This window comes from Sturnira hondurensis, unplaced genomic scaffold, assembly GCF_014824575.4.
Source record: "Sturnira hondurensis isolate 20B ecotype Veracruz unplaced genomic scaffold, ASM1482457v3 Scaffold0001304, whole genome shotgun sequence".
Taxonomy (NCBI): Eukaryota; Metazoa; Chordata; class Mammalia; order Chiroptera; family Phyllostomidae; genus Sturnira; species Sturnira hondurensis.
Genome location: NW_028073935.1, coordinates 9,263,527 through 9,289,770, shown reverse-complemented (window position 1 = coordinate 9,289,770; position 26,244 = coordinate 9,263,527). Strand labels below are relative to the sequence as shown.

The 26,244-nt window shown below is 41.0% G+C and overlaps 2 protein-coding genes across 6 annotated transcripts in view; one reads left to right on the top strand and one right to left on the bottom strand.

Annotated features, from left to right (window-relative positions):
* Positions 1 to 12,633: 12,633 nt before the first annotated feature.
* Positions 12,634 to 15,546, bottom strand: SOWAHC (sosondowah ankyrin repeat domain family member C). The gene has a single exon (XM_037070726.1). It carries the CDS (start codon positions 15,267 to 15,269, stop codon positions 13,671 to 13,673), a length of 1,599 nt encoding a protein of 532 aa, XP_036926621.1. The 5' UTR covers positions 15,270 to 15,546; the 3' UTR covers positions 12,634 to 13,670.
* Positions 15,547 to 15,590: 44 nt separating this feature from the next.
* SEPTIN10 (septin 10) overlaps positions 15,591 to 26,244 on the top strand; it is a 69,941-nt gene continuing 59,287 nt past the window's right edge. For 4 of the 5 annotated variants that reach the window (XR_005070104.1, XM_037070752.1, XM_037070745.1 and 1 more), the window contains exon 1: positions 15,734 to 15,931. Coding sequence is in view for 2 of the 5 variants with exons in the window: in XM_037070737.1 (XP_036926632.1) it covers positions 15,905 to 15,931 (27 nt within the window). In the remaining 3 variants the exon portion in view is untranslated. Of the gene's footprint in view, positions 15,932 to 26,244 lie in introns of all 5 variants that reach the window. The other variant, XM_037070750.1, reaches the window with a different exon arrangement.

The following is a 26,244-nucleotide window of genomic DNA, read 5'->3' as shown; positions in this document are numbered from 1 at the left end:
TGTCTCGTGACCTTAGTAGCCATTAATAGATTTCTCCCTGGATTCTAAGTAAACTGTCATTTTGTATACATGCAAAGGACTTTTGCTTTGTGCTTATAGCATTAACATGTCTTCCTGCCTCAAATGTTCAGCATGCAGAACACACCATCTGGCTGAAATACCCAGAACCACTCACTAAAGTGGCCGTTACTCAGTTCTTTTATAAACTCAAACTTCTTTTTAAAAATACATGTTAAATAGTCAAAGGAAAATAAAGATTTTTTGAGAAATGGAAAGCCTATCTTTGCCTTACATGATTGACTAGGTTATTGTCCTTCTTTCCCCCCAATCAATATGCTTTTTTAAAAATGTGGTCAATGAACATAACATAAAATTTACTGTTTCAATCATTTTTAGGTGAGAAGTTAAGTGGCATTAACTATATTCCATCGTTAGGCAACAATCACTACCATCATCTCCAGAATGTTTTCATCTTGCAAAACTGAAACTCTATATTCAATAAAAACTAACTCTAACTCCCTATTCCCTACCCAACAATCCCCTGACATCTAACATCTACTTTCTGTCTCTGAATTTGACTTTTCTAAATATCTCATGTTAATAGAGTCATATAGTATTTGTCCTTTTGGGTTTGGCTTATTTCACTTAGCATAATGTCTTGAAGATTAAGTCATGTTGTGGTGTAAATCAGGATTTCATTAATTTTGGGGATGAATAATATTCCATTGTATAAATATACCACATCTTCCTTATCCATTCATCTATCAGTGTCATTTGGGTTCTTACAGGCTTTTAATGATTGTAAATAATACTGCTAAAAACATTGGTGTACAAATATCTGTTTAAGTTCTTACTTTCAATTCTTTTGGATATACACACAGGCAACCCATTATTGAAAGCCATTATTTGCAGTTGCATTTCTTAGGTATCCTGAATATTTCTCTTCTCCCTTGATTTATTTTTTAAAGTAATTCTGGAAGATTTCCCTCAATTTCTAGACTTTGGTAATCCCCACATAAAAGTAACAGCCTCTAAGTGTCAGAAGATTGTCAGAGTTGATTTGGAAGTAGGAGCCCAGTGGATATGGATGGGCAGTAAGCCATTTGACCCAGTCCTTCCTGCTACTGCTGGGCCTGGTATAGATTAACAGATGCTTCATTCTACAGGTCTGAGTATTTGGAATGAGTATTCAGTAAGCAGAAATCGGACAGGATGAAAGCAGAACTCAGGAATCTGAGCTTCCCATCAAAAAGAGCTGAATGTGACTATGATTTATAAGAGCACCAGAAAGCCAGCAGCCTGGAGTTGAAGGCTGTGGTGACATACTCTGGTTGTAAAGAATTGCTGTGGCTATTAGTGAGTAACCACCTCTGCACTGGCTTATGTTTTTTTCTTAAAAGAAAAGAAAACCTGTAATACATGCTTAATGTTCAGAACTAGCATAAGGAATGATTAAATACTTAAAAAAATTCAGGTCTTGAAAACAAAAGGAATCATAAAATTCATAAGCATTTGTGTGAATCCTCCACTATACTTAATGCACTCACTTGGAAAAGAATAGAAGGCAGAAAAAGAATGAAAATTCCCAGTCTAAAATAAAGAACCTAACCCTATATCTACAAGAACTGGATGAACTTCAAACAAAGCCCAGAACAAGTAGAAGGGAGGAAATAACCAAGATAAGAACATAATTACAGAGACCAAAAGAACAATTCAAAGGATCAATAAATCCAGCAGCTGTTTCTTTGAAAAGATAAACAAAATTGACAAGCCTTTAAGCATACTCATCAAGAAAAAGAGAGGAACCGAATAAATAGTCAGAAACAGGAGAGATTACAACTGATACCACAGATATACAAAGGACTGTAAGAAATTACTAGGAACAACTATATGCCAAGAAATGTGAAAACCAACATGAAATGGAAAAATTTCTAGAAAAATACAATCTTCCAAAATGAATCAAGAAGAAGCAGAAAGCCTGAACGGACCAATAACAGCTGGTGACATTGAAGCAGCAATAAAAAAAACTCTGAACACACAAAAGCCTTGGACCAGAATTTCATAAAACATTTCTGAAAGGGCTAACCCCTATTATACTCCTCAGACTACCTTAAAAAATCCAAGAAGAGGGGACTCTCAAATTCTTAAGACAAGTTTGATGGGTGAGGCCAGCACCATCCTAATCCCCAAACCAGAAAAAGATGAGAGATGGTCCCTACGTGCTCTCATAGGCTTATCTACCACTAACCCTCTCTGGAGCATCCCTAGAGTGGAGGTTACCTCAAAACAGTTTTGTATGATGGGCTGTACTGTGGCATTTATTTTTGTCTCATTCTCAGACCACCACCCATGCTCCCATGGCCTCCTTTGAACATGTTTTGACTGCAACTGTCACAGGTGGGCACAGGTAACCAGATTCTTGGTAATTGGGACAAAGAATTGAACTGAACACCCAGAGTTTATAGCAGAGAACATGGGAGCAGGCCAACTCCAAGCAGAGACTGACCTCACAGGCTGGAGGGACTCTATTCTTATAGGGCGGATCCTTCCTGGCTAGTTTTGGCGGGCTTTTACTGCCCATGTACAAGTAGTTGTATTACTTTAAAGCTACTGCACATGTGGTCTCCCATGATTTTCCTGATTGGCCTCCAGGGACGGGGGTCCCATAGTGTTACCTAATTGACCCTTCTTCTCCTGGGGGTCCCCCTGTACTAGGTTCACCTTGCTGCCATCAGGAAATGATAGCTTTCAATGTCAGAGATTGGTGAATAGGAAAGGAATTATTTATTCAAAGGTTATACAGACAGAGTAATGACTTAATGTTTTCATTAAAATCCCAAAGTCCCTTAATACACCCACAAACACACACAGTCCTTCCATCCCCTCTTTGCCTGGTCTGGGGTACCATATCTCAGGAAAAGTAGTAGAGGTCCATGGCTCAGGCAGTCTCCGGTTCTTCCCAGTAATCCGTGCTCAGCTGGCAGGCCTTCCTTGGTTCCCAGCACCATCAGCTGTGTTGCTGGGATTTCCAGTTTTTAATCTAAAACCACAGGGCACCTTCTCATGGCCCACCAGCAAGAGTCCTTCCACCCCTTTCCTTCCTGCAGCATCTATCCTGCATTCTTCCAAACTGCTAAGAGAGAGCTCTGAATCATTGCTACACCTTGCTTTCCAGCTTCCTACACTGTGTGGCAAAGGGAGACCCAAAGCTGCATGGTTCTTCTTGTCATGGCTGCTGTGCCTGGGTGTGAATCCCAGTGCCAATCTTCTTCTGCAGCCCCATTTCTGACTCCTCCTACAATCATTTACACCTCCCAGCATACCCGTTTTCTTCCAGCTTTTCTGGGCTGCATCCAGAAGTGCAGCCCAGAAAGTCCAGGCAGGCATGGCCCTGTGGGGAGCCATTCATCTGCAAGCTCTCATGTAGGCTCTGTAATGGGGGGATGGGGGGTTGCCTCCCAGTTACATCTTGGGGGAAAGTCACTCCCTTCTCCCTGGCTCAAAGCATGCCCATAGTTATTTGACATATCCATGAAACTGGTCAAAAGTTAGATATGTTAAATAACCATTCTGAAGGTTATCTGCAAAACTGTTGCTATGCAGAACAACTCTCAAAGGCCCTGCTCCATGTGTCCCATCCCCCAGTTCAGACTTGTGGGTGTGAGGACATTTCATATTTTTAATATTTCCTGGACACTCTGAGTTCTGGACCTCATTACAAATCCTTCTTTGCCTCCCCCCCGCCCCGGGTTGCATCCTTTTACACATCTGTCTCAACTGTTAGTGCTTGTTTGCCTTTTTTGTTTGGTTTCTTACACAAAGACTATGAATGTTCTACACCATTCCTACAAAACTAGGTGGTAGTCTTGTAAGCTTACTGTCAGTTGACCCTACCTATGGTCCCAGAGAAGTGGTATAGGCTAGTGTTTACCACAAACCTTAGGGCCAAGCTGCTAGGCCCTGGGTTCAAGGTCAGGCCCTGTCAATGAGCTTTGCGAATTTGGTCAAATAACCAGTTTCTACATTTCATTTCCCCACCAATAAAGTGGAGATACCAGAATTAAACAGGGAGGGGAGTTGGGAGAATTAAACAGCTTTCCTTTTACAAAGTGCTTTAAACCTTGACTGGTATACATAGTAAGCTTCTTGGAAGTAGTAACTGTTTTCAACCAGCCAAGAAAACCATCAGTGAGGTTTAGAATCTCCTTAGAGAGAATTCATCATGCAGCCTTAGCACAGAACTGCTGACAACCAAATAATTGCCTCTTGACACTTGTTATGGACTCAATGTGTCACCCCCAAATTCATACGTTGAAACCTAATCCCCAATGTGATGGTGTTAGGAGGTAGGGCCTTTGGAGTTGCTTAGATTACAAGGGTGGAGAGAGCCCTCATGAATGGGATTAGTGTCTTTATAAAAGAGACCCCAGAGAGCTCCCTTGCTCCTTCTGCCAGGGGAGGACACAGCAAATGGACAAATGCCTATGAAGTGGGAAGCAAGCTTTCATCAGACATTGATTCTGCCAGGTTTTTGATCTTGGACTTCCCAGCCTCTATTAACTGTATGATTATAAGTCACCCAGTTTATGGCATTCTGTTATGTCAGCCCAGATGGACTGTAATTTTTTAAAGGATTTTATTTATTTTTAGAGAGGAGAAGGGAAGGAGAGGGAGAGAAACAATGATATAAGAGAGAAGCATCGATTGGTTGCCTCTCACACACACCCCGTCAAAGGACCAAACTCAGAGCCCAGGCTCGTGCTCTGACCAGGAATCAAACCAGTGGACTTTTGCTTTATGGGACAATGTCCAACCAACTGAGTCATAGTGGTCAGGGCCCAAACAGGCTAAACAAAACTTGATGATCATATTTATCATATCAGGAAATTCTGGACAAATTTCAAGGGTGCTCAATTATACATTTGTAGACTATTAAACTCAAAGTTTCGTAGATACCCAAAAAGAGTATACAAGAGAGCATTTCTGGGTTCTCTGGTCAGGACAGCATAAAGTTGTGTTTAAAAAGATAAAACAAAAACCAAAACTTTTATTAAAAGATCCTACTTCTCTTGTTAACTTCAAGTCAGGACATTTTTGGCTAAACCTTTGGTAAGAATGGATCCAGTTCCGCCTTCTGGAAAACACTGGTCTGCCCCTCCTCATACCTCTCAGCACTTTGACACCATTTTGTCCCTGCTTCTGGTCTGAATCCTGGCTTCTAGATGAGGCATGGCTATCCTGCCTGCTAGGGTCAAGGACTGAGTGCTCTCCAGGCCTGTACTTATACTTAACAGCAGCAGAGTGGGTTATGCAGGACTCCATCTTTGCCAGGCACCATCTATGTGTTCTCTTCCCACCCTCCCCAGACCTCCAACTCACAATACCTCAAGTGTGTGTGGCTACAATGGAGACAAGATTCAACGCTTGTGAGGTGAAACAGTGGAAGAATTTTTATTTATGATCTTTCCTTAGGGGACAAGTAGAGTCAGGTTTATCTTCTTGAGCGATGTGGCTAGTAGAGAAGGAATGAGTCATTTCTCTTACAGGGTTCCCTTTTGGAAAGACCACTCTATAATTTTATTTTTTTAACTGAGGTTTGGTTTTTGGAGAAAATGTGGGCATATATTTCTTGTACTCCCTCCCTCCTCCCATCTTCTAACCTGCCCCACCCACTCCAGGATGACCACCATCCCTAATTCTAGTTACCATCTCCTTTCTTTCTTTTTTATTTAGTTTTATCTCCTCTTACAGGCAATTTAAAAATTAACATATTTTTCATATCACCTGTCTTTAACTTCATTAAAAAGGGTATTTTTCACAATATGATTTCTGGGGATTTCTTTTGATTGCTTTGTAACAGTTCAGAAGGTGAGTGTACCACTTTTTTAAATGTATTTTCCTCTTGGTGAGTGACTACAAGATTTCTTTGACACTTGAAGGAATTTCTCTTGGGCAAAATTGCTAGGATGTAGATAATACAAATGTTTGTCTTACATTTTTCAAACTGTTTTCCAAAGTACTTATACCTATTTATACTTCCACCTGTGATTAATAAGAGATTTTCATAGATCTATATATACCCTTTGCAAAACTTGATATTATCATCATTGGCTATACTGTCACATCTCAGTCTTAACCTGCATGTCAATTTCCATTTTTATCTTAACAAAAAAAAACATTGGGGGTTTTGATTAGATTTTCTCCCTTAAATGTGGCTTCCTAGAGTACTTCTTCCCTGGATTTTGCTTGAGATGTTCATTTGATCACTTAAGGTTATTCTAAGAGAAAAATACATAATGCTGAATGGGTAGGCTTAGTAACATTTATATTATCAGGAATAAAAAATGATTTTTGTAAATACTGTCAAATATAAAGAATTTCTGGGAAGTATGGGCAATTGTCAGCAGGTTTTACTTCTTCACAACAATATGGTAGGGACATAAAAAAAATACAGGAGATAAAGTTCTTATTCCATTGCTTGGCATTTTTAATCATACGTCTATTCGGGTACCAACAGGAATATAATTTTGTGCTTGGCTTTTTTCTTCTTGTTCTTTTGGTTGTTAGTTCACATTTAAAAAATTCATCCCCAGTTCTTATATCATAGGAAACATGTAATTAAATGAAATTATGGAGAAAAACCATAAATGGTATAGAATTTTCAAAGGGATTGGCTTTAGCAAGTCCTTACAGGGGTATCCAAACTTTTGGTGTATTTTGGGCCACACTGGGAGAAGAGATGTCTTGGGCCACACATTAAATACATAGCAACATGTAATCAGGGAAAAAAGAAAACTCATAATGTTTTAAGTAAATTTATAATTTTGTGCTGGGCCACAGTCACCACCATCCTAGGCTGCAAGTGGCCCAGCCCCGTTTTAGGAGATAGTGTGCCAAATATTAGCTTTACCCATATTAATGTTAACATTGATTCCATCAAACAAAATTCTGTATTGTATACCAGTTGCCTGGTTGATGACATTACAAATGACATTTGTTCACCAGGGAAAGATTTCAAACAAACATTTGTTTTAATTAATTTATTGTTCAGATGTATCTATGGGTAGGAATGGCTAAGCCATTTATCAAGAAAGGCCTTGAAAAATTAAGTTTGTGTCTATAAGAAAGAAGGCTGCAGTCAAGTGAAAGTAAATTTTGAAGGACCCTTTTTGGGGTGTTGGCCAAGTAACAAGATGACACCTTACCAAGACATTTTTGCCTCTTCTCAATAATCTATTTTAACTTTTCAAGTTAACTTTTTAACTCATGTTATAGTTATCTCTGACCAATTATTTCCAAAGGCTGAGTGTTCTACCTCATAAGATAATTCATAGCATGTTTAAAATGACAATTAGAAGCATCTCTAAGCTAAAATAAACTTTATCTCACTTTGCCTTGTGGAGTTTCACAAAATAAATAGTCATTTGTATACTGATAATATTGTATTAGAATATTTAGCCCTGGCTGGTGTAGCTCAGTGGATTGAGCTCGGGCCTGCGAACCACACAATTGCGGTTCAATTCCCAGTCAGGGCACATGCCTGGGTTGCAGGCTAGTTCCCCTCAGGGGCCTCATGAGAGGCAACCATATGTTGATATTTCTCTCCTTCTCTCCTTCCCTTCCTCTCTAAAGATAAATAAAGAATATTTAAAGGCAGAGAACTTCAGTTTTCTAACCAGGGTTTCAAATCAACAGTCATCTAAATAACTGACATAATTTCAATTAATGATAAATACAACTCCAAAAATAACAAGTTATTTGCTCTTTATAATCTTACTTTGGAAATTGAAAACTATAATATAGTTAAAAGATTCTCCCAGGTTTTATGTACTTGAGTCAACCGGTAAGGTAAAAGTGTTTTATGTCAAGTGTACTCTTGAAAATGTCTTACATTGCTCACAAAGTAAATACCAATAGAGCTGATTTTACCTCCAGCAAAGGACCTGAAAAGACACTTCTTCAAGGAGGACACAAAGAGGGAGGGTCCACAGACATATGAAAGAATGCTCAGCATCACTAGCTATCAGAGAAATACAAATTAAAAACACACTAAGATACCATTTCACACCAGTCAGAATGGACATCATAAACAAATCAACAAACAAGTGCTGGCAAGGATGCAGAGAAAAAGGGAACCCTAGTGCACCGCTGATAATGCAGACTGGTGCAGCCACTGTGGAAAACAGTATGGAATTTCCTCAGAAAACTGAAAATGGACTTCTTTTTGACCCTGCAATTCCACCTCTGGGCTTATACCCCAAGAATCCTGAAATACCAATTCAAAACAATCTATTCACCGTCCCCCCCCCATGTTCATAGCAGCACAATTTACAATAGTCAAGTGTTGGAAACAATCTAAGTGCCCATCAGTAAATGAGTGGATCAAAAAACTATGGTACATTTACACAATGGAATACTACACAGCAGAAAAAAGGAGGTCTTACTCTTCGTGACAGCATGGATGGATCTGGAGAACATCATGGTAAGTGAAATAAGCCAGGCAGTGAAAGACAAATATCATACGATCTCACCTATAAGTGGAACTTAATGAACAAAACAAATAAGCAAGCAAAATATAACAGGAGGCATTGAAATAAAGAACAAACTGACAGTAACCAGAGGGAAGGGGAAAGAAGGATAATGGGGAAAGAAGAAGCACTATCAAGGAACATGTATAAAGGACCCATAGACAAAGCCAAAACAGGATAGGGTTAGGGTAGGAGGCAGGGGTGGGTGGTGGTGGGAAAATGGAGACAACTATACTCAAACAATAAAAATTAAAAAATGAAAAAATAAGCCCTGGCTGGTGTAGCTCAGTGGATTGAGCTTGGGCCTGCGAACCACACGATCGCGGTTCGATTCCCAGTCAGGGCACATGCCTGGGTTGCAGGCCAGTTCCCAGCAGAGGACTCAGAGAGGCAACCATACATTGATATTTCTCTCCCTCTCTCCTTCCCTTCCCCTCTAATGATAAATAAATAAAATATTTAAAAAAATGAAAAAATAGTAAAAAAATTAGATAATGATACTATGTTGATGTAAGTGGTTAATATTAGGATATTTAGATGAGTGGTACATAGGGATTCTAAGTATTTTTTGTAACCCTTCTGTAAATCTAAAACCACCTAAAAATGAACATTTAAATGAAGTCAAAAATCTAAACTACAAAAATGTCAAGGAATGGAAAAAGATCTTCATCTCACCATTCTGTTTAACATTTTGTAAGAAAAGTAGATATAGGTGATTGTTACATTATTTATTTATTTTAAAATTGTCATTTTTACTAATCAAAATATTATGAATTGTGACCATCAGAATACATATATTGTTTGGCTGGGGTGGTGGGGAATGGTGGGGGAAAATGCAGACAACTGTAGTTGATCAACAAGAATATAATTAAAAAAAGAATACATAGATACAATGCATTCATTTAGGGTGTATTTTCTATCACCATGACACCAGACACAATTTCAATGTGAAACTGATGAATTTGAAACCTATCTGTAAAATTCCTTCAACCTTTCCATAGAGATATTTAGACCAATGGAAAAAAATAAAAAATAAAGTGGCTGTTTGGCAGTTAGGAACCACACTGTATGAAGACTAACTCAATTCACTTGGCATGAGTACACATTGTTGAAATTATCCATATGATGCAAAACATTAGACTGTTTCTTTACTGTTTTCCATGTAAAGAAAAAAACACTTATTGAATACCTTCAATAAGCCAGGCATTTTGCAAGGGTAGCAGCACTTGTCACACATTCATCAATAAATGTAGAAACATAGACAATTTATTAACCAAAGGAGGAAATCATTTCTTGAGATAAAACTGTCATATAAAAGAGAAGATTAAGGGGAAAAGAGTATGGTGACATGAGAGTGATGTTCTTCAAAAGAAAAACTGGATAGTGAAACAAGTCTACTGCTGTATCTTGAAAAACAAATTCACAAGTGTCATCTTCCAGTTCTCTAATACTATTTCATAAAAATCTGACTCATCATTGAAGGAGCATGGTTTGCAAAGTTTAAGATTAACTTATAAGAAGCTCTAAAGAATGACATTTATTTAGCAAAATAAAAAATACTTTACTAGGAAAAATTACAAAGATATCTTCAAATGGACTGCTCAATGAATCCTTTCAAGATATGCAGTTCTAAGGAAAAACTCATTTTAGAAACAGAAACTAGACTTATCTTTTAGTGAAAAGTGTTTTATAAATTGCCAGAAATCAACAGCAGTAACAAAATAACCCAGCAGTGATAACAGGATTTTCCCAAGAAAAAACAATGGAGGAACTTTACATCAAGTCCCACCTCTCTGCCATTTGATAGAAGTACAATTTTGTTAAAATAAAGATTAAAGGTAGCCTTGATGAGGAAATGAGTTCATTAACAGCCAATGCTTGATGGATACTAAAGAAAATTTAAAAAGGCATTCCCCAAACCTTTCTGAAGATTCAGTCTGAGTAGGGACGATTCATGATAGGTAGATGGTGTGTGCAAGAGCCATATATATATATATATATATATTTTTTTTTTTTAAGGTAGTGGTGGAGGCACTACCTTCTTGATAAGTTGATTCGTCCATCACTAGTACCTAACTACAGTAGTTCTGTCAAAATTTGGCCACTGGAAGTATATAAAAGATAATGTGAAAATACACTCAATTTTAGGATCTTACTAACTGCCATTTCATGACCCTGAACAACCATCAACTTTCATTTCCTTATCTGTAAATTAGGAATATACAGCAAGTAACTTTAAGGGATAGGAGAGAGATCAAATAAACTGAAACTTCAAAAAGTATTGTGTGAACCATAAAACACGATGAAGGACTAGAGAGATTTAGACAACTCAGAGAAAAAAAATCTCGTGCGTGTGAACAATTTATTTTGACAAAACAAACTTACAAACTTTACATTCTAAACTCCCAAACTTTTCCTTATTTAAAAAATAAGAGACAAGGCATCCTGGACTCTAGGATTTCAGACATGAATAAAATAGTACCAGATTTTCAAGTTATATAAGATAGCTGCATTTCATATACCATAAACATGAAGAAAATCATGACATACATTCATCAGTTTCAAATGTACCTATAGAAACACATGGACATTCTGAATTTCCAACCATAGTTTCATACCAGCAAACACCTAAATAACTGACACAATTTCCATTAATGGTAAATACAAGTCTACAAATATCAAATTACACAAATCATTTGCTCTTTATAATCCCAATTTAGAAATTGAAAAATAAGAGGAATGTAGCATTAAGTTAAGAAAATGCTATATAAGTGCATCATGACAAGGAATTCTACAAGTGTTTCCCTTAAGAATGATTTTTGAAAGTTTAAATTTTATCAGGTAAATTAAAAGCTTTAGTGTGAACAGCAAGTTAAATGAAGTATTGGCTGAATCTCTAAAGATGTAGCAAATCAAGAGATTTTATGCAATTAATTAACATACAATTTAAGAGATTAATACTGACTTTAAAAGAATGTTTAGATGGTTAAGAAGTGTCTACTCTTTATAGTTCACTTTAGCTTTACACGTCAATGAAAGGTAAGATTCCTCAGTGTGAAATTATAGCTTATTCTGCACTAGATACAATTCAGAGCAAAAGTTTGCTTTCACCTTCAAGGAACCTATTTTTAATTTACACAAAATTAGATTGTTTTCCAATCTAATTTGCAAAGTGCTTCTCAAATATACATGGCCCATTTCCATAATCTTAAAACAAAAATAAAGGCACATAAATGGCTAATAGTTTGTATGTTTTATGTAAAATTTTTTCATTAATGTTTAAACAAATTCAATCTAGAGAGGTATGACAATCTTGTTACAAATTTCTATGACTTAGGAAATTAAAAATCTAAGACATCTATAAAGATTGCAGTTGTGTGCAAGTCACACATTAGTTCATTCACTCCCAAATCTAACTTAGCCCTTAACCTCTAAAGCCTGCAGGTACTTGTTTCATTATTTGTAAAATCAAAAAGACAGAGGGAGAAGGAATTGTTGAAATTAGTCTCCCACAAAAGTTTTGAATCTTGTTGTTACAAAAAGATTTAATATGCCGTTGACTTAAATTTTACAATAATTATAAAACATTCACACTAATACATTTGAATGGAATGTAAGTAAGAACCACATGTAAATCTCTAATTTTAATGAACAGTATTTGTCATTTAATTCAACAGCCAGCAGTATTTAAATGCAGAAATAGTACTATCTCTCTTATCTTTTATAAAGTGCTATTTTAACTCGGTAGATTTACTATCCAGCTTTTCAATAACTTTACTGTACATCTATAACAGGGATGTCAAACTCATTTTCACCGGGGGCCACATCAGCCTCACGGTTGCCTTCAAACGGCAGAAATAATTTTAGGACTGTATAATTTTGACTACTCCTTAACTGTTAAGGAGTTGAAATTACATTTGGCCCTTTGAAGGCAACTGCAAGGCTGATGTGACCCCCAGTGAAAATGAGTTTGACACCTCTGATTTGTAAGATTCCAGGAAACAATGAAAAAATTGAAGGAATTTAGTATTTTAAATATTTGCAAAATACTGCTACAAATCATAGAGACTATGAGAGTTTTATTAGTAAAACAAAATGCCTCAAGTGAGTCACTACGTTGATTTAATGATTACTTCGCAGAAGCACAGGTTCACTAACATTCATGCCAATTTTTGTTAATCATCTAAACCAGAACAGTTTCTATACTCAGTTCAACTCTAAGCACCAACAAGTAGGGTCATGTCAAATAGAACTAATGGTTACATAATTCTAGAATAAAAACTTCAGCAAATTAAAATTTTTAGAATAGCAAAACAAGATAATAAGAATCAGAACCAAAGCAGTATTTTACTAAAAAAATACCATAGATTATTAAACATGTTTTCTTTAAATGAAAATTTGTAGAGTTATTAATAATAATGTATCTTAATACTAAATGCAGTGGTATGAGATATTTAAGAGGATATTAACATAAGATATTTAGGTTAAGATTAACTCAGAAGTGAATGTTGTCTAGTTTTTTCAGTTCAGTGATCAAACCTGAAATTACTTTCTAAGAAATAGTTGGACACTGCTTATAATACAAATAGGTTACCAAGAGAGTTCCCATTTTTATTCACATTATTCTCTAATTAGTATTTTTGCATTTCAACTCTTACCTGACCCTCTGTAGTATCTTAAAAACCAAATGCAATTAGTAAAAATGACAGGGAGTATGTAGTTTTGTTCTCACTTAACAAACACTAAGTTTCACTACAATTTGCATTTCTTGTTGTTTTTGGAATATTAAGTACTTTCAAAAACATATACATAAAAGCGCAATATTCTTTACTTTGCATGGCATCCAATAATGGTTAAATCAAAGAAAGCCCCAGTCGTCAATTCTGTACCCCCAATTTTAGATCCATTTCTCGTCCTCACAAACAAGGACACCAGGGTAGAGGGCTGGCATAAGAAAAAGGTTTGATGAATCACTTGGAAAAACCACTTCACCCAGAATACTAGAGGGAAATGTCCCTGATCCATTCCAATCCACCAAGTAAGAATGCATAATTTACCCTATGTTTTTTCTAGTGCCACTTACTTGCTTACACCCAGTATTCTATTTCGCAAATTAAACTTAGAATTTTATTAAAAATATTTTTACCCGAATACATTGGACTTCGGTCTCAATTTGAATGAGGATAAGTGGACTTTAAGAGACCGATCCTCTTCTTCCTGCTCCCCTTCCTCCAGGGGCTGCTCGGGGCCTCTGAAAGAGGGTGTGGTGTGTATGATCTGGGTTCGGAAGTGGATTTTGTTGAGTCTGGGTTTTACTCGCCCACTACAGCTGCCTGAAGCTTTGCGACCTGGGTCCTTTACTTTGCTTCCAGTCCATCCCTCAGCCAGGTGATGGTGGTGGTGGTGGTGATCCCCACCATCCTCCAAGACATGCGAGAATTTGTAGGTGATAAGGTGCGAAGGGAGAACCTTTGAAAACCTCCAGCGCCCTCCCCCGCTGCCCGCTGCACTCTCCCCGTCTTCCTCATCCACGGATCCTACCAGGTTTTTTATTTCTTCAGCGACGCTCTGACTCAGGTACTGCGAGGCCTTTTTCCCACTGTAGTCTCTGACGTCTACATCTGCGTCATAGGCCCCCACCAGCAACTTCACCACCTCCACGTGCCCATGCATGGCTGCCAAGTGAAGGGCTGTGTAGCCTCCACTTGTCCTAGCGTTGATATTTACTGGCAGCTGGTGTTTGTTGGCGAAGTTGACCAGCATGGCTAGGAGCTCCTGCCGACCGTGCTTGGCGGCCCAGTGCAAGCAGGTGAAGCCGGTGATGAAGTCCCGCTTAGCCAGCAGGCCGGGCTCGCAAGTGAGCAACGTTTCTAGGCTGTCCCACATGCCGTCCGAGGCTGAGAGCATCCAGGCGTGTTCCAAAGGGTCCAGCGTCACGGATCCTCCGCTGCTGCTCTCCTCCTCTGCGGAGGACGAAGCAACAGATGCGTTGTCCGAGTCAGCCCCGCCTTTCCCGCGTCCTAACCCAGAGAAGCCCCCGGGGCTGCTGCCTCCAGTATAGATGCTCCTCTTTAGCTGCGGGGAGCTGCCAATTACAAGATCCCGGAGGTTTTGGCGAGGAGACCTCGGAGTGGTGGTCCCCCCGTGAGGGCTTTCCCCTTCCGCCTCCTCGCGGCCGTGGGACTTGGGTTCCAGGTTCTCACCGGTCGCGGGGGCCGGTCCTCCGGCCGGAGGCTGCGCGTCGCGCCGCGAGTTTCTCCTGCGGGCTCCGCCGCTTCTGCCGTCGTCTGCCAAGCTGGTCGGCCCAAGACTGGCAGCGGAAGGCTCCCGTCCGCCGGGCTCGAACTGCGGCTTCCAGAGCGCCTCCGGCGCCGCCGCCTGGAGGCACGGGCTACGCTCTTGGCCCTTTGCTCCGCCGAACGGCCTCTCGGGGGCGCCGCCGGGGGGCTCGGCCTCTGCTGTCACCGAGATGTGGGGCAGGTCCCGGGAGGGCATGGCCTTGGGCGACGGTGGGCCTCCGTAGAACCTCCTCTTGAGGTGCACATACTTAGAGTTGTCGGCCGGGTCGGTGATCACGGTAGCCACCGCGTTGACTAACTCCTTGAAGCGGGCGCGCTGCTCCGGCTTGTTGCTCAGGGCGCCCGCGAAGTGCTGCAACAGCTCGGAGCGCCGGACTCGGCCCCCGCGCTCCTCGAGGAAGAGCAGCACCGCATTGGGGCCGAGTTCTGCTGCGCCCTCCATCCGTGGTCTCGCGGCTCGCTTAGTAGCTGGCAGGCGGGCGGTTCAACCTGGCCCCATCGCTGCCGGTTCGCAGGTGAGGGTTCCTCAGGCTGCAGATGTCTAGTCTGCCGCGGGAGAGACCGGCTACAACTCACCCCGCCGCACCCAGCGCAAACACGCCTTCGCCGGCCCCGCCCCACTCCTTTCCGGTCCCGGGATGACCGCAATCTCAGCTCCAGCCAGCCTCCCGCCAAGACAGGCCCACAGGCACCGCCCATTTCCGGCTCTCTTGCCGGCCGTACTGGCTGCTCTCTCGGCCTCTGGTTGAAGGGTTCCGGGCTTCATTTCCACGCGTCGTCTACCGCAAGTTCCCAGTGTCCTCCAGTCACCTTTCCCTTGCTTGTCCCGAGAAACATAAAGGATGCTCTTGTAACAGCCGTGCACGCGACCGCCCCCAGCTTGGCCCCTCCCCTTCACCGCAGGGTGGAGGCCCGCCCTTCTCGTTGCACCGCCTACGGCCCGCGCCATGTGCGCCCGGTGCGTTCTGCCCTCCCTGGTCCCCTGGCTCCTTGCGTTGGGACGCGCTGGTCTGGGCTTGGCTGAGACCACTGTTCTGCTGGCCCTCAGCCTGCTTCCCTCAGCTACGGCCCGGAATCATGATGTCTGAGGAGGCGCGGCACCTGGTGAGTTCCGGGGACCCTTTCCCAGGGCCTGACTCCCAGGATCTCCACCTTGCCGTTCCCGGGGTCCCAACGTAACTTCCTCCCGCTGGAGCTCGGGCGGGCAGCTGGTCCCGACTGCGTGCGGCCCCGGCGGCGGCGGCGTTGGTGGGGACCTGCCTTCCACGGTCTTTTCGGCTTCGCGGCCGGCCGGTACGACAAAGGGGTACAGGGACTCTCTCCTGTCCGTATGGCTTTGGCGGGCAGCCCGCACCTGGCGCTCAGGGTGCCGGGCACCTCGTAGCGCCGGGCGGGAAGCGGCTTGCGTGGCTTCCCATCTTGGGCAAAAGTTACATCTGAAACTGTGATCGTGGGTCCATCGTTTTTATAACGGTTTTGGATGCACAGAGCCAATTAAAGAAACTAGTGGTCTTTTACAGTTGTGTATCTTTCCCTGACTGTACTCGCTGAGCTGCCACCGGTTCGTTCACTGTTTGGTTTAACTCAATTGTGCTCTAGTCCAAGATATCCTCCAGTTAAGATTTGAGCCTCCTCCTTCTTCTCCTAGGTTCCCCCCACTTTTTTTACCTTTGCATCCTCGTGCATTAAAATAACACGTGCGACTGATTTGTTCGGTGGTTGATACCTTTCAAGTCAGTTTTATATATCGTTTGATAGTAAGCCAGCGTTTCTGAAAATGTCACAATTCTGTTATTTGCCTTTTTTACATTCATTTTCTTTTGAGTATACGTTGAATTTTTCAGGGGCTACAGGATGTGGAGTGATTGACGGGCTTCACCGCAGGGCCTATGGAATGTGTCTCTGAGAATACTTGTCTTTTAAATTTTTATTTTAATTTCTTATACTATAAATATCAGTGATTGTAATCCATGCAAACAAAACCTCTTTGGGAACCTGAGACCAAAAAGTTTGAGAACTTGTCTAAGCAATCTCCTGACTTTCTGCTGTAGGAACAGATTTCTGATTGTAGCCTGAGAGGGCTTGGAGGAAAGCATTTCATAGACCCATGCGTTGGAGATTGTGGTGTGGCAATATTTTTTTGGGTGGAAATAGAAGACTGCCCCTGGCCCTGACCCATGTGGCTCAGTTGGTTGGAGCATCTCCCCCAACCGAAAGATTGAAGGTTCCTTTCCAGTTGGAGCACATGTCGTGGTTGTGAGTGCAATCCTGGTCTGGGTGCATACAGTCCCCATCTGAGTGGGTTTGGGAGGCAACCGATTGATGTTTTTCTCTTGCATGCATGTTTCCCTCTCTCCCTTCCTTCCTATTTCTGTAAAAAGCAATGAACCTCTAGTGAGAATTTAAAAAATAAAATAGGTCCCCTGTTTGCCATCTTCATCAGTCCCGCCATGGGAAAAGTCCAACTGTGTCTTCAGCAAGACCAAAAACAAAAGCCAGTGCCCAGAGTTTCTGTTTCGTATTACAGCTTATTCCTTCGGAGCGCACAGGCAGCTGCTAAGCGATCTTAGTCCCTGTCTAGGTAGTTTAGTGCTATTCAGGGCTGCACTGCTGTACCTATGTAACAGGGTGTAGCCATGCGGTCCCCAAAAGAAGGGTTTGTAATGGGATCCAGAGCTCAGGGTGTCCAGGAGATATTAAAAATGTGGGATGTCTTCACCCCCACAGGTCTGAGCTGGGGGTTGGGATACATGAATCAGGGCCTTTGAGTTGTTTTACATAGGGACAGTTTTGCAGATAACCTCTAGAATAGTCATTTAACATATCTGTAACCTTTAACTAATTTCATAGATATGTTAAATAGCTGTGGCCATGCTTTGAGCCAGGGAGAAGGGAGTGACTTCCAGCCAAGATGTAACTGGGAGGCAACTCTCCCTGGTTACAAGCCTGCGTGAGAGCTTGGAGATGATTGGCTCCACACCACGGGACCATGCCTGCCCAGACTTATTATGGCAGCCCAGAAAAGCTGGAAAATACAGGAGTGCTGGCAAGTGTAGCTGATTGTGGGAGGAGTTGAAAATGGGGCTGCAGAGAAATATTAGCGCTGGGATTTAAACCCAGGCACAGCAGCCATGACAAGAGTCACCACATAGCTTTGGCAGGGGAGAATCACGCAACTTTGGGTCTCCCTTTGCCTCTCAGCTTAGGAAGCTGGGAAACAAGGTGTAGCAGTGATGCAGAGCTCTCTCTTAGCAGTTTGGAAGAATGCAGGAGAGACACTGTAGGAAGGATAGGGGTGAAAGGACTTTTGCTGGTGGGCCATGAAAAAGTGCCATGTGGTTTTGGAATAAGAACTGGAGATCCCAACGACACAGCTGATGGTGCTGGGAACCGAGGGAGGCCTGCCAGCTGACCACTAACTACTGGGAAAAACTGGGGACTGCCTGAGCCATGGGAACTTCTGTTTCTTTTCCTGAGATATGGTACCCTGTGGGAGCGACTTTGCCAGCAAGTCCCCCCTGTCCACCACAGATGAAAGTGGCCAATCTCTCAGAGGGGAAAAGCCAGGAGCCCCTTCCTCAGTAGCTTTTATTGGGTTGTAATACACAGGAATACAGGTGTCAAGGATCAAACAGTAGATAACATTTCAAAGAAATCTGAGGGCTTGGTCTGAGGCAGTGTCTGTCAGGAAAGGGGGTTGCAGAAACTTTGGGAGACATCCTCATTTCCTGCTCGGACCCTTAACATATGAATGAAAGCACTCTTAGCAAAGCAGACTTCACAGGACTTTGAGGAAGTCTTTCTTATGCTGGATTACCCTGGGTCCTGCACTAGCCAGGCAAGGGGCTGTACCACCTCCCCCATCCCAGGTTTTCAGGATTAAGTGGATTAGAGCCAGGAAGCACTTCTCCCAGAGGACATGGGGACTCGGGCTATGTCAAAATAGCCCAGGGGGGTCAGGGTCCATCACTCCCTCTTCGTTGAAGCCCCACCCTCCACCCCCGCAGTCCTTCCATGATGGCCTCCCAAGTAATTGTGTCTGGCTTAGGTTGCCCTTCCTCTGAGAGAGGGGTCCTACCTGTCTCTGACTAACAGACAATGCATTGGGGGCAGGGGAGGAAGCAAAAGCAGCATTTGCCACCAGAGACAAGCTTTGTCTCCTTGTGGCTTGCATTCTGGAGGTTGCTCACTCATCCTTAGCCATAGGAGTTACAACTACTGAAACCATGCAGAGTGGTTCCCAACAGTATCCCAGTCCAGGCAAAGAGGGGAAGGAAGGACTGTATGGGTGTTTGTGGGTGTTTTAACGAACTTTGGGATTTTGATGAAGACATTAAGTCATTACTCTTAAGTCTGTATAACTTGAAGAAATAATTCCTTGCCTAGTCACCAATCTCTAACGTGGAGAGGTATAATTCTCTGGCTATGGGCAAGGTGAACCTAGTACAGGGGGACCCCAGGAGAAGGGGGCTCCATTTGGTAACATTGTGGGACCCCCTTCCCTGGTGGCTAATCAGGGGAAATCATGGGAGACCACATGTGCAGTAGCTTTGAAGTAATACAAGTACTTGCACATGCGCAGTAAAAGTCTGCCAAAACTAGCCAGGAGGGATTTGTTCTGTAAGAATAGAGTCCCTCTATCTTGGGAGGTCAATCTCTGCCTGGAGTTGGCTTGCTCCCATGTTCTCTGCTATAAACTCTGGGTGTTCGGTTCAATTCTTTGTTTCAATCACCAAGAACCTGGTTACTTGTGCCCACCTGTGACACCTAGACTCTTTCATGGAGTTTGCATTTGGAGGCCTCAAGGCTGCTTGCCTGAGCAGCTACTGGACTCACATGTGCAAACTCATGGGGCTGGTGTATGTTCCCTGGTGAGAGAGACAGAATGTGTCCTTATTAAGCTGGGTTATATTATCTCAGGCTTGGAACTGACCAGGCACTTTTTAAAACTAACCAATCAATTTCCTAAGCTTTCCTGGACTTCCAGTGGTCCCAGCCCCTAGCCAATTGATTCCTTTTCCAGGTTAGATTGACAGGACTCTATGGTCAAGTATCTTCTCTGTTGCCAAGGTGCTTATCTTGCCCTGATACACTCCCACCCCCAGTCAATTATAGCAGTGCTCCTGTTGGGTTGATTTTCTGTCAGCTCCATCTTGGTAACAATTTCCTGGAGTGTGTGAATGAGTCTGTAAATGCTGTAGGTTCCTGGTGAAGCAAACAGGCTTATACTCCCTGGTTGATTATGGTTACTAATGTCTGATTTCCTTTGCTTCCTTCCTTTATTAAGAACTCAGTAACTACCTACCATAACAATAGTTATCTTCAGAATTAAACTTGGGCTGAAGGGAGCACTTCATTTAATTGGTGTTGAATTTCTTGTCAATTGCTGCACTTATTTTTCAATACAGTAATAAGGCTACCTTTATTTTCTAATTAAACTTTTCATGTTGAGATCATGGTAGATTCACATGCAGTAAGGATCCCTGCACCCTTTATTCAGTTTTCTTCAATAATAGCATTTGCAAAACCATAGTACAATAACAACCACACCTAAAACAAAAGCAAACCAAGAGGACAGCTAGATCAGGAGCGGAACCATAGAAATGAAGAACACATGGAGGGTTAGCAACAGGGGAGTGGGAGGAAGAGAAGGAGGGAGAAGGTACAGAAAATAGCATAGACAGTAGGTAGAAAATAGATAGGGGGAGGGCAAGAATAGTAGGGGAAATATAGAATCTAAAGAACTTGAGACACGTGGTTATAAACTAAGGGGGGAGAATGGTCAGGGAGGGGGTGTGCAGGGTGGAGGGGAATGAAGGGGGGGAATAGAACAACTGTAATGGTATAATCAATAAAATATATATATATATAAATAAACAGTACAATATAGTACCACATCTAGGACATTGACATTGATATTGTGAAGATAGAGAACTTTCTATCGCCATAAGGATCCTTTTTATACCCATTCCCACTTCATTTCCATCTCTCTTTCTCCTTAACCTCCACTAACCACTAACCACTTGTTCTTCATTTATGTACTTTTGTCATTTCATGACTGTTATATAACAGAATCACACAGTACTTAACATTTGGGGATTGGATTTTTTTCTCTCAGCAGTATTCTCTGGAGCTTCATCCAGGTTTTTGCATGAAATCATTAGTTTGTTCCTTTTAATTGCTAAGTAGTTGTCCATGGTATGGATATACCACACTTTGTTTGAAGGGCATCTAGGTTGTTGGGCTATTCTAATGAAACTGATGTAGACACATGCACAGTGTCTATAATATAATATAACATAACGAAAATATAAGTCTTCAGTTCTCTGGGATAAATTCCCAGCAGTATAGTTGCTCAGTCACGTAGTAGCTGGATGAAGATTTTTAAGAAACTGCTAAACTGTTTCCCAGCATTTTGCACATTTTCCATTCCCACCAGCAATGTATGAGAGATCAGGTTCTCCACATCCTCACCAGCATTTGGAGTTCCTATTTTTTATTTTAAATCACTACATTTTGATAGGTATGTAGTGATTTATTGTGGTTTAGGTTGTGTTTCTGTAATAGCTAATGATAGCTAGTTAATAGCTAGTTAAACATATTTTCATGAGTTTATTTGCCACCTGGATGTGCTCTTCAAGGAAATGTCTTTGCCTGTTTTCCAAATGGTTTTTTTAAATTGTTGGTTTTATTTTTAAAAATATATTCTAAATACTAGTCCTTCCTTGGTAGGCGATTCGCAAATGTTTTCTTTTTTGTTTTTTCATCTTCTTTTTTTTAAAGATTTTTATTTATTTATCTTTAGAGGGTAAGGGAAGGCGAGAGGGAGAGAAATATCAATGTATGGTTGCCTTTCGTGTGTCCCCTGCTGGGAACTGGCCTGCAACCCAGGCATGTGCCCTGACTGGGGATTGAACTGTGATCCTTTGGTTTGCAGGCCCACGCTCAATCCACTGAGCTACACCAGTCAGGGCTCATCTTCTTAATAGAATCTTTTGCAGAGCAAAAGTTTTTAATTTTATAAAAAAAATTTTCAATTTTTTCCTCCCATGTATCGTATTTTGTTGTTAAGTGTAAAAAAATCTTTGCCTAACCATAGATCCCAAAAGTATTCTCTTGTGTTTTTCTTCTAAAAGTTTTCCAGTCTCTGTGGTTTTTTTAAAAGATTTTATGTATTTATTTACTTTTAGAGACAGGGAAGGGAGGCGGAGAGAAAGTAAGAAAAACATCAGTGTGCAAGAGGTACATCTACCAGTTGACTCTCACCCCTACCCCCCGCCCCCACCCAGACTAAAGACCGAGCCCGCAACCCAGGCATGTGCCCTACTGGAATCAAACCAGTGACCTTTTGGTTCACTTAGCCACACCAGCCAGGGCTACAGTCTATATTTTGATCCATTTTGAGTTAATTTTTAGATAAGCTATGAAATTTAGGTCAAGGGTCTTTTTTTTTTTTTTTTTTGGCCTAGTGATGCTACAGCACCATTTGTCAGTCCTCTTTTGAATTGCTTTTGCACTTTTGTCAAAAATCAGTTGAACATATTTTTGTGGATCTGTTTCTGGGTTTTCTATTAGAACAGCCTTGATTCCTGTCACTAAATAACTAGTCGTGAAATACAGTAGACTGATTCTTCTCACTTTCTTTTCAAAATTTATAAATTTTAGTTAGTCTTATCAAATAATTTTGCTGGGATTTTTATAGGAATTATTTTAAATCTCTATGTCAATTTACAAAGAATTGATACCTACATTGAGTCTTCCAACTTATGGACAAATTATTGCTCTCAATATCTTCATGTTTTCTTTGATTTCTTTTATCAACATTATTTATCATACAAGTCCTACATATGTTTTGTTGTAGTCACAATAATTCCCCCATTTTGCCAGTGTGCATTCCAAGATCCCAATTAGATTACCGAAACTATGGGTAGTTACCAAACCCTATATGTGTTATGTTTTTTTCTTGTCCCCACACCATCTCCACTTTAAAAGGAAGCATTTTACAGCTTCTTTTTAGCATATCCAAATTTCCAGCATCACTACTCAAGCTTTGGGACTATTACAGTGTAAAATAAGGATTACTGAACACAAGCACTGCGGTACTGTTGATCTTACAATTGAGACGTTACTAAGTGAATAATAAATGAGTAGCTTGTACATAGTGTGGATACACTGGACAAGGGCATGATTCGCATCCTGAACAGGATGGTGTGAGATTTCATAATGTTACTCAAAACAGTCTGCCGTAAAAACTTAAGAATTTTTCTGAAATTTTCCATTTAATATTTTCAAACTGGTTGATCATGGGAACTGAAACTATGGAGCAAAACCATGAACAAGGGGAAACTACAGTACACCTATTTCATTTCTTTTTAGCAATTGTAAACTCTATACACTCAATCTTAAAATAACATGAAATGCCTTTCAATTGTATTTACCAATCATGAAAAAAGAACTTTAAAATTTTCTTATATATTTTTAAAACTAAAGGGAACTTTAGGCATTTTTATTTTGGGGGGGCATAGTTTTACTTTTTTAGTGGTCTAGTAACCTCTAAAGATCTTTGCAAATATTTAAGTATTCAAGATATGTTATATGTGGATTCGTAATTGAATACTACCAAATGTAAAAGTGAATTTATTATGGCAAGGATTGTGGTGGTTGCATTATTACATATATCCTCCCAAACCCATGAGCTGAGTACTATTTCCATTTTGGGGAGAATGAGGATTATCTTTTTCAAACTTTGTTGAACACCCTGTCTTTTGTTTATGTTATCATTGTACCTCCTTCCCCCAGGCCCTCATTCATGGCTTTGGCAGTTACTTAGTGCATCAACAGTTTGCATCTATTCCCACCTATAAACAATTAATTCTAACAGGCTTCTTAAACCATACATTTATATTGGTGAAAATAGAGGTTTGGTTACCTGCCACCTCAAAAGCCAAATTTGTGAAGCAGGTGCTGATGCAAAAAGAAGGTGGTTTATTCAGGTGCTGCCCAACCTGGGAGAATAGTGGAACTCATTTCAAAGACCATCTCCTTAGCAGAACCAAGACAAAAGCCAGTGTTGAGTTCCTGCTCCATTCTGAAGCACAGTTCTTCGAAGTCTACAGGCAGTTGCTAAGTAGTCACAGTCTCCATCCAGGTAGTGTAACTTGTTCCCACTGCTGTCTGTTTCAGGTTCCTTCCTGGGAGATTGTTGAGTAGAGCCCGCAAAGCTATGAGCCATGCAGCTGCTAGGACTGCAAGGTGACATGATCCTAAGCAAGACAATGAGCAAGCTCACTACCCCTCAGGTGGGATAGAGAAAGAAAGACAGACAGAGGGGCTTCCTGAGAATGCAGGTCTTGAGGTGGTGAGCCTGCGAGCAAGATAGAGCGAAAGCATATTTCTCTGTTCCCTTGGGATTATCTTAGCCTGGGTATGGGACTGACCCAGAGGATTCTCAAAATGACCAATCAGCCCTGGTTGTTGTAGCTCAGTGGATTGAGTGCAGGCCTGTGAACCAGAAGATCCAGATTGAGGTTCGATTCCCAGTCAGGGCACATGCCTGGGTTGCAGGCCAGTTCCCAGCAGGGGATGCAGGAGAGGCAACCATACATTGATGTTTTTCTCCCTTTCTCCTTCCCTTCTCCTGTAAAGATAAATAAATAAAATTTTTTTAAAAATGACCAATCAACTTCCCAAACTTTCACATGCTTTGGGTGGGTCTTCCTTCCAACTGATCAATTCTTTTTCTAGCCTAGACTGACAGGCCTCTTTAGTTTAGCACCTTCTGTGCCATCTAAGGAGCCTGTGCCTGCCTTCCCCTGGTCCTACCTCCAATCTGGTATAGGAATGGTAGGGAGGGCTTTTTCCTCTCCCCAGTTATCTTGCTTTTGCATGCTCAGTCTAAGAAGCTCCCCTTGCCACCATCCAACCTGTAAGGAACACTACTTGGGGAGATGCCATGACACCCAGTGACAGACTGTCTACCAGTAACAGTGTCATGTTCTCTTCTCTATTGTGACATAGGTCATTGAGATAATTCTAGGGGCTGTCTCTTTTAGGAGATGATAGGCTGCTGGTCATATATTGACAGAGAATCTGTTGTATAGAAAAGAATAATAATTTACAGTTTCCACATAACACTGACGGCCAAAAGAACCCAATACTGAATTGTAATTTGAACAATTGGAGAAAATATTTTAAAGTCATTTTTCATTTGCAAACTTTGTTGTACATTTCCTTTTTTATTCCTGTTTATAAAAAATTGTCTTAATCATTTTGTTTATCCTCAGATAGCCCAAGTTTTTGTTAGCTACAGTAGTAGCTAATTATTTTCATTATTATGAAAATTTTAGTTTGAAAATTACTTTTAGTTTACTTTAGTTTGAAAATTACTTTTAGTTTGAAAATTGTGTTATATCTTTATGAATTAACTTTTTCATTGAGGTATAATGAGGTATTTATGTAAACTGAAATTTACTCTTTTTTTTTAAAGATTTTGTTTTTAGAGAGAAGGGAAGGGAGGGTGAAAGAGAGGGAGAAAAACGTCGATGTGCAATAGGTATATCGATTAGTTGCCTCCCATGTGCCCCCAACTGGGGACCTGGCCCACAACCCAGACATGTGCCCTGACAGGGTTGAACCAGCAACCTTTTAGTTCACAGGCCAGCACTCAATCCACTGAGCCAAGTCAGCCAGGGTAAAATGTACTCTTTTTTAGTATAAAGTTTCATGAGTTTGGTAAGTGTGTATGGTTGTATGGCCACAATTGCAAACATGTAGAACAGTTCCATCACCCCTCTTCCCCAACCTTCTTTGTAGTCTTCCTCCTAATCCATGACAATTACTGATCAGTTTTGGGTTCCTATTGTTTTGCCTTTACCAGAATTTCATATGTATGGAATTATTACAGCCTTTGAGCTGGTTTCCTGAGCTAAGTGTGATGCTTTTGAGATTCATCCATGTTGCTGCATGTTTCTTTTCATTGTTGACTAATATTCCATTGTATGAATGTGACACAATTTATTTTGTACATCCTTTCTCCAGTTGAACAACATTTGGGCTGCCTGCTGTTTTTAAGAGTTTTGAATGAAGTCACTGTATAGATTCACATACAGGTTTTTAAGTGAATATGTTTTCATTTCACTTAGGTTGATATCTAGGAGTAGGATTGCTGAATATGTTTAACTTAAGAAAATGCCAAATTCTTTTGTACATGTTGTTGTACCAATTCACATTTCCAGCAGTAATGACTGAGAGTTCCTGTTGTCTTCATACTTGCCACTATTGTCAGTTTTTTTAAAAAGTAATTCTGATATATATTTAGTGATATATCATAATTTAATTTTATTTCTCTAATGATTAATATTATTGAGCATCTTTTCATGTGCCTATTTGCCATCCCTGTATCCTTGTGAAGTTTCTGT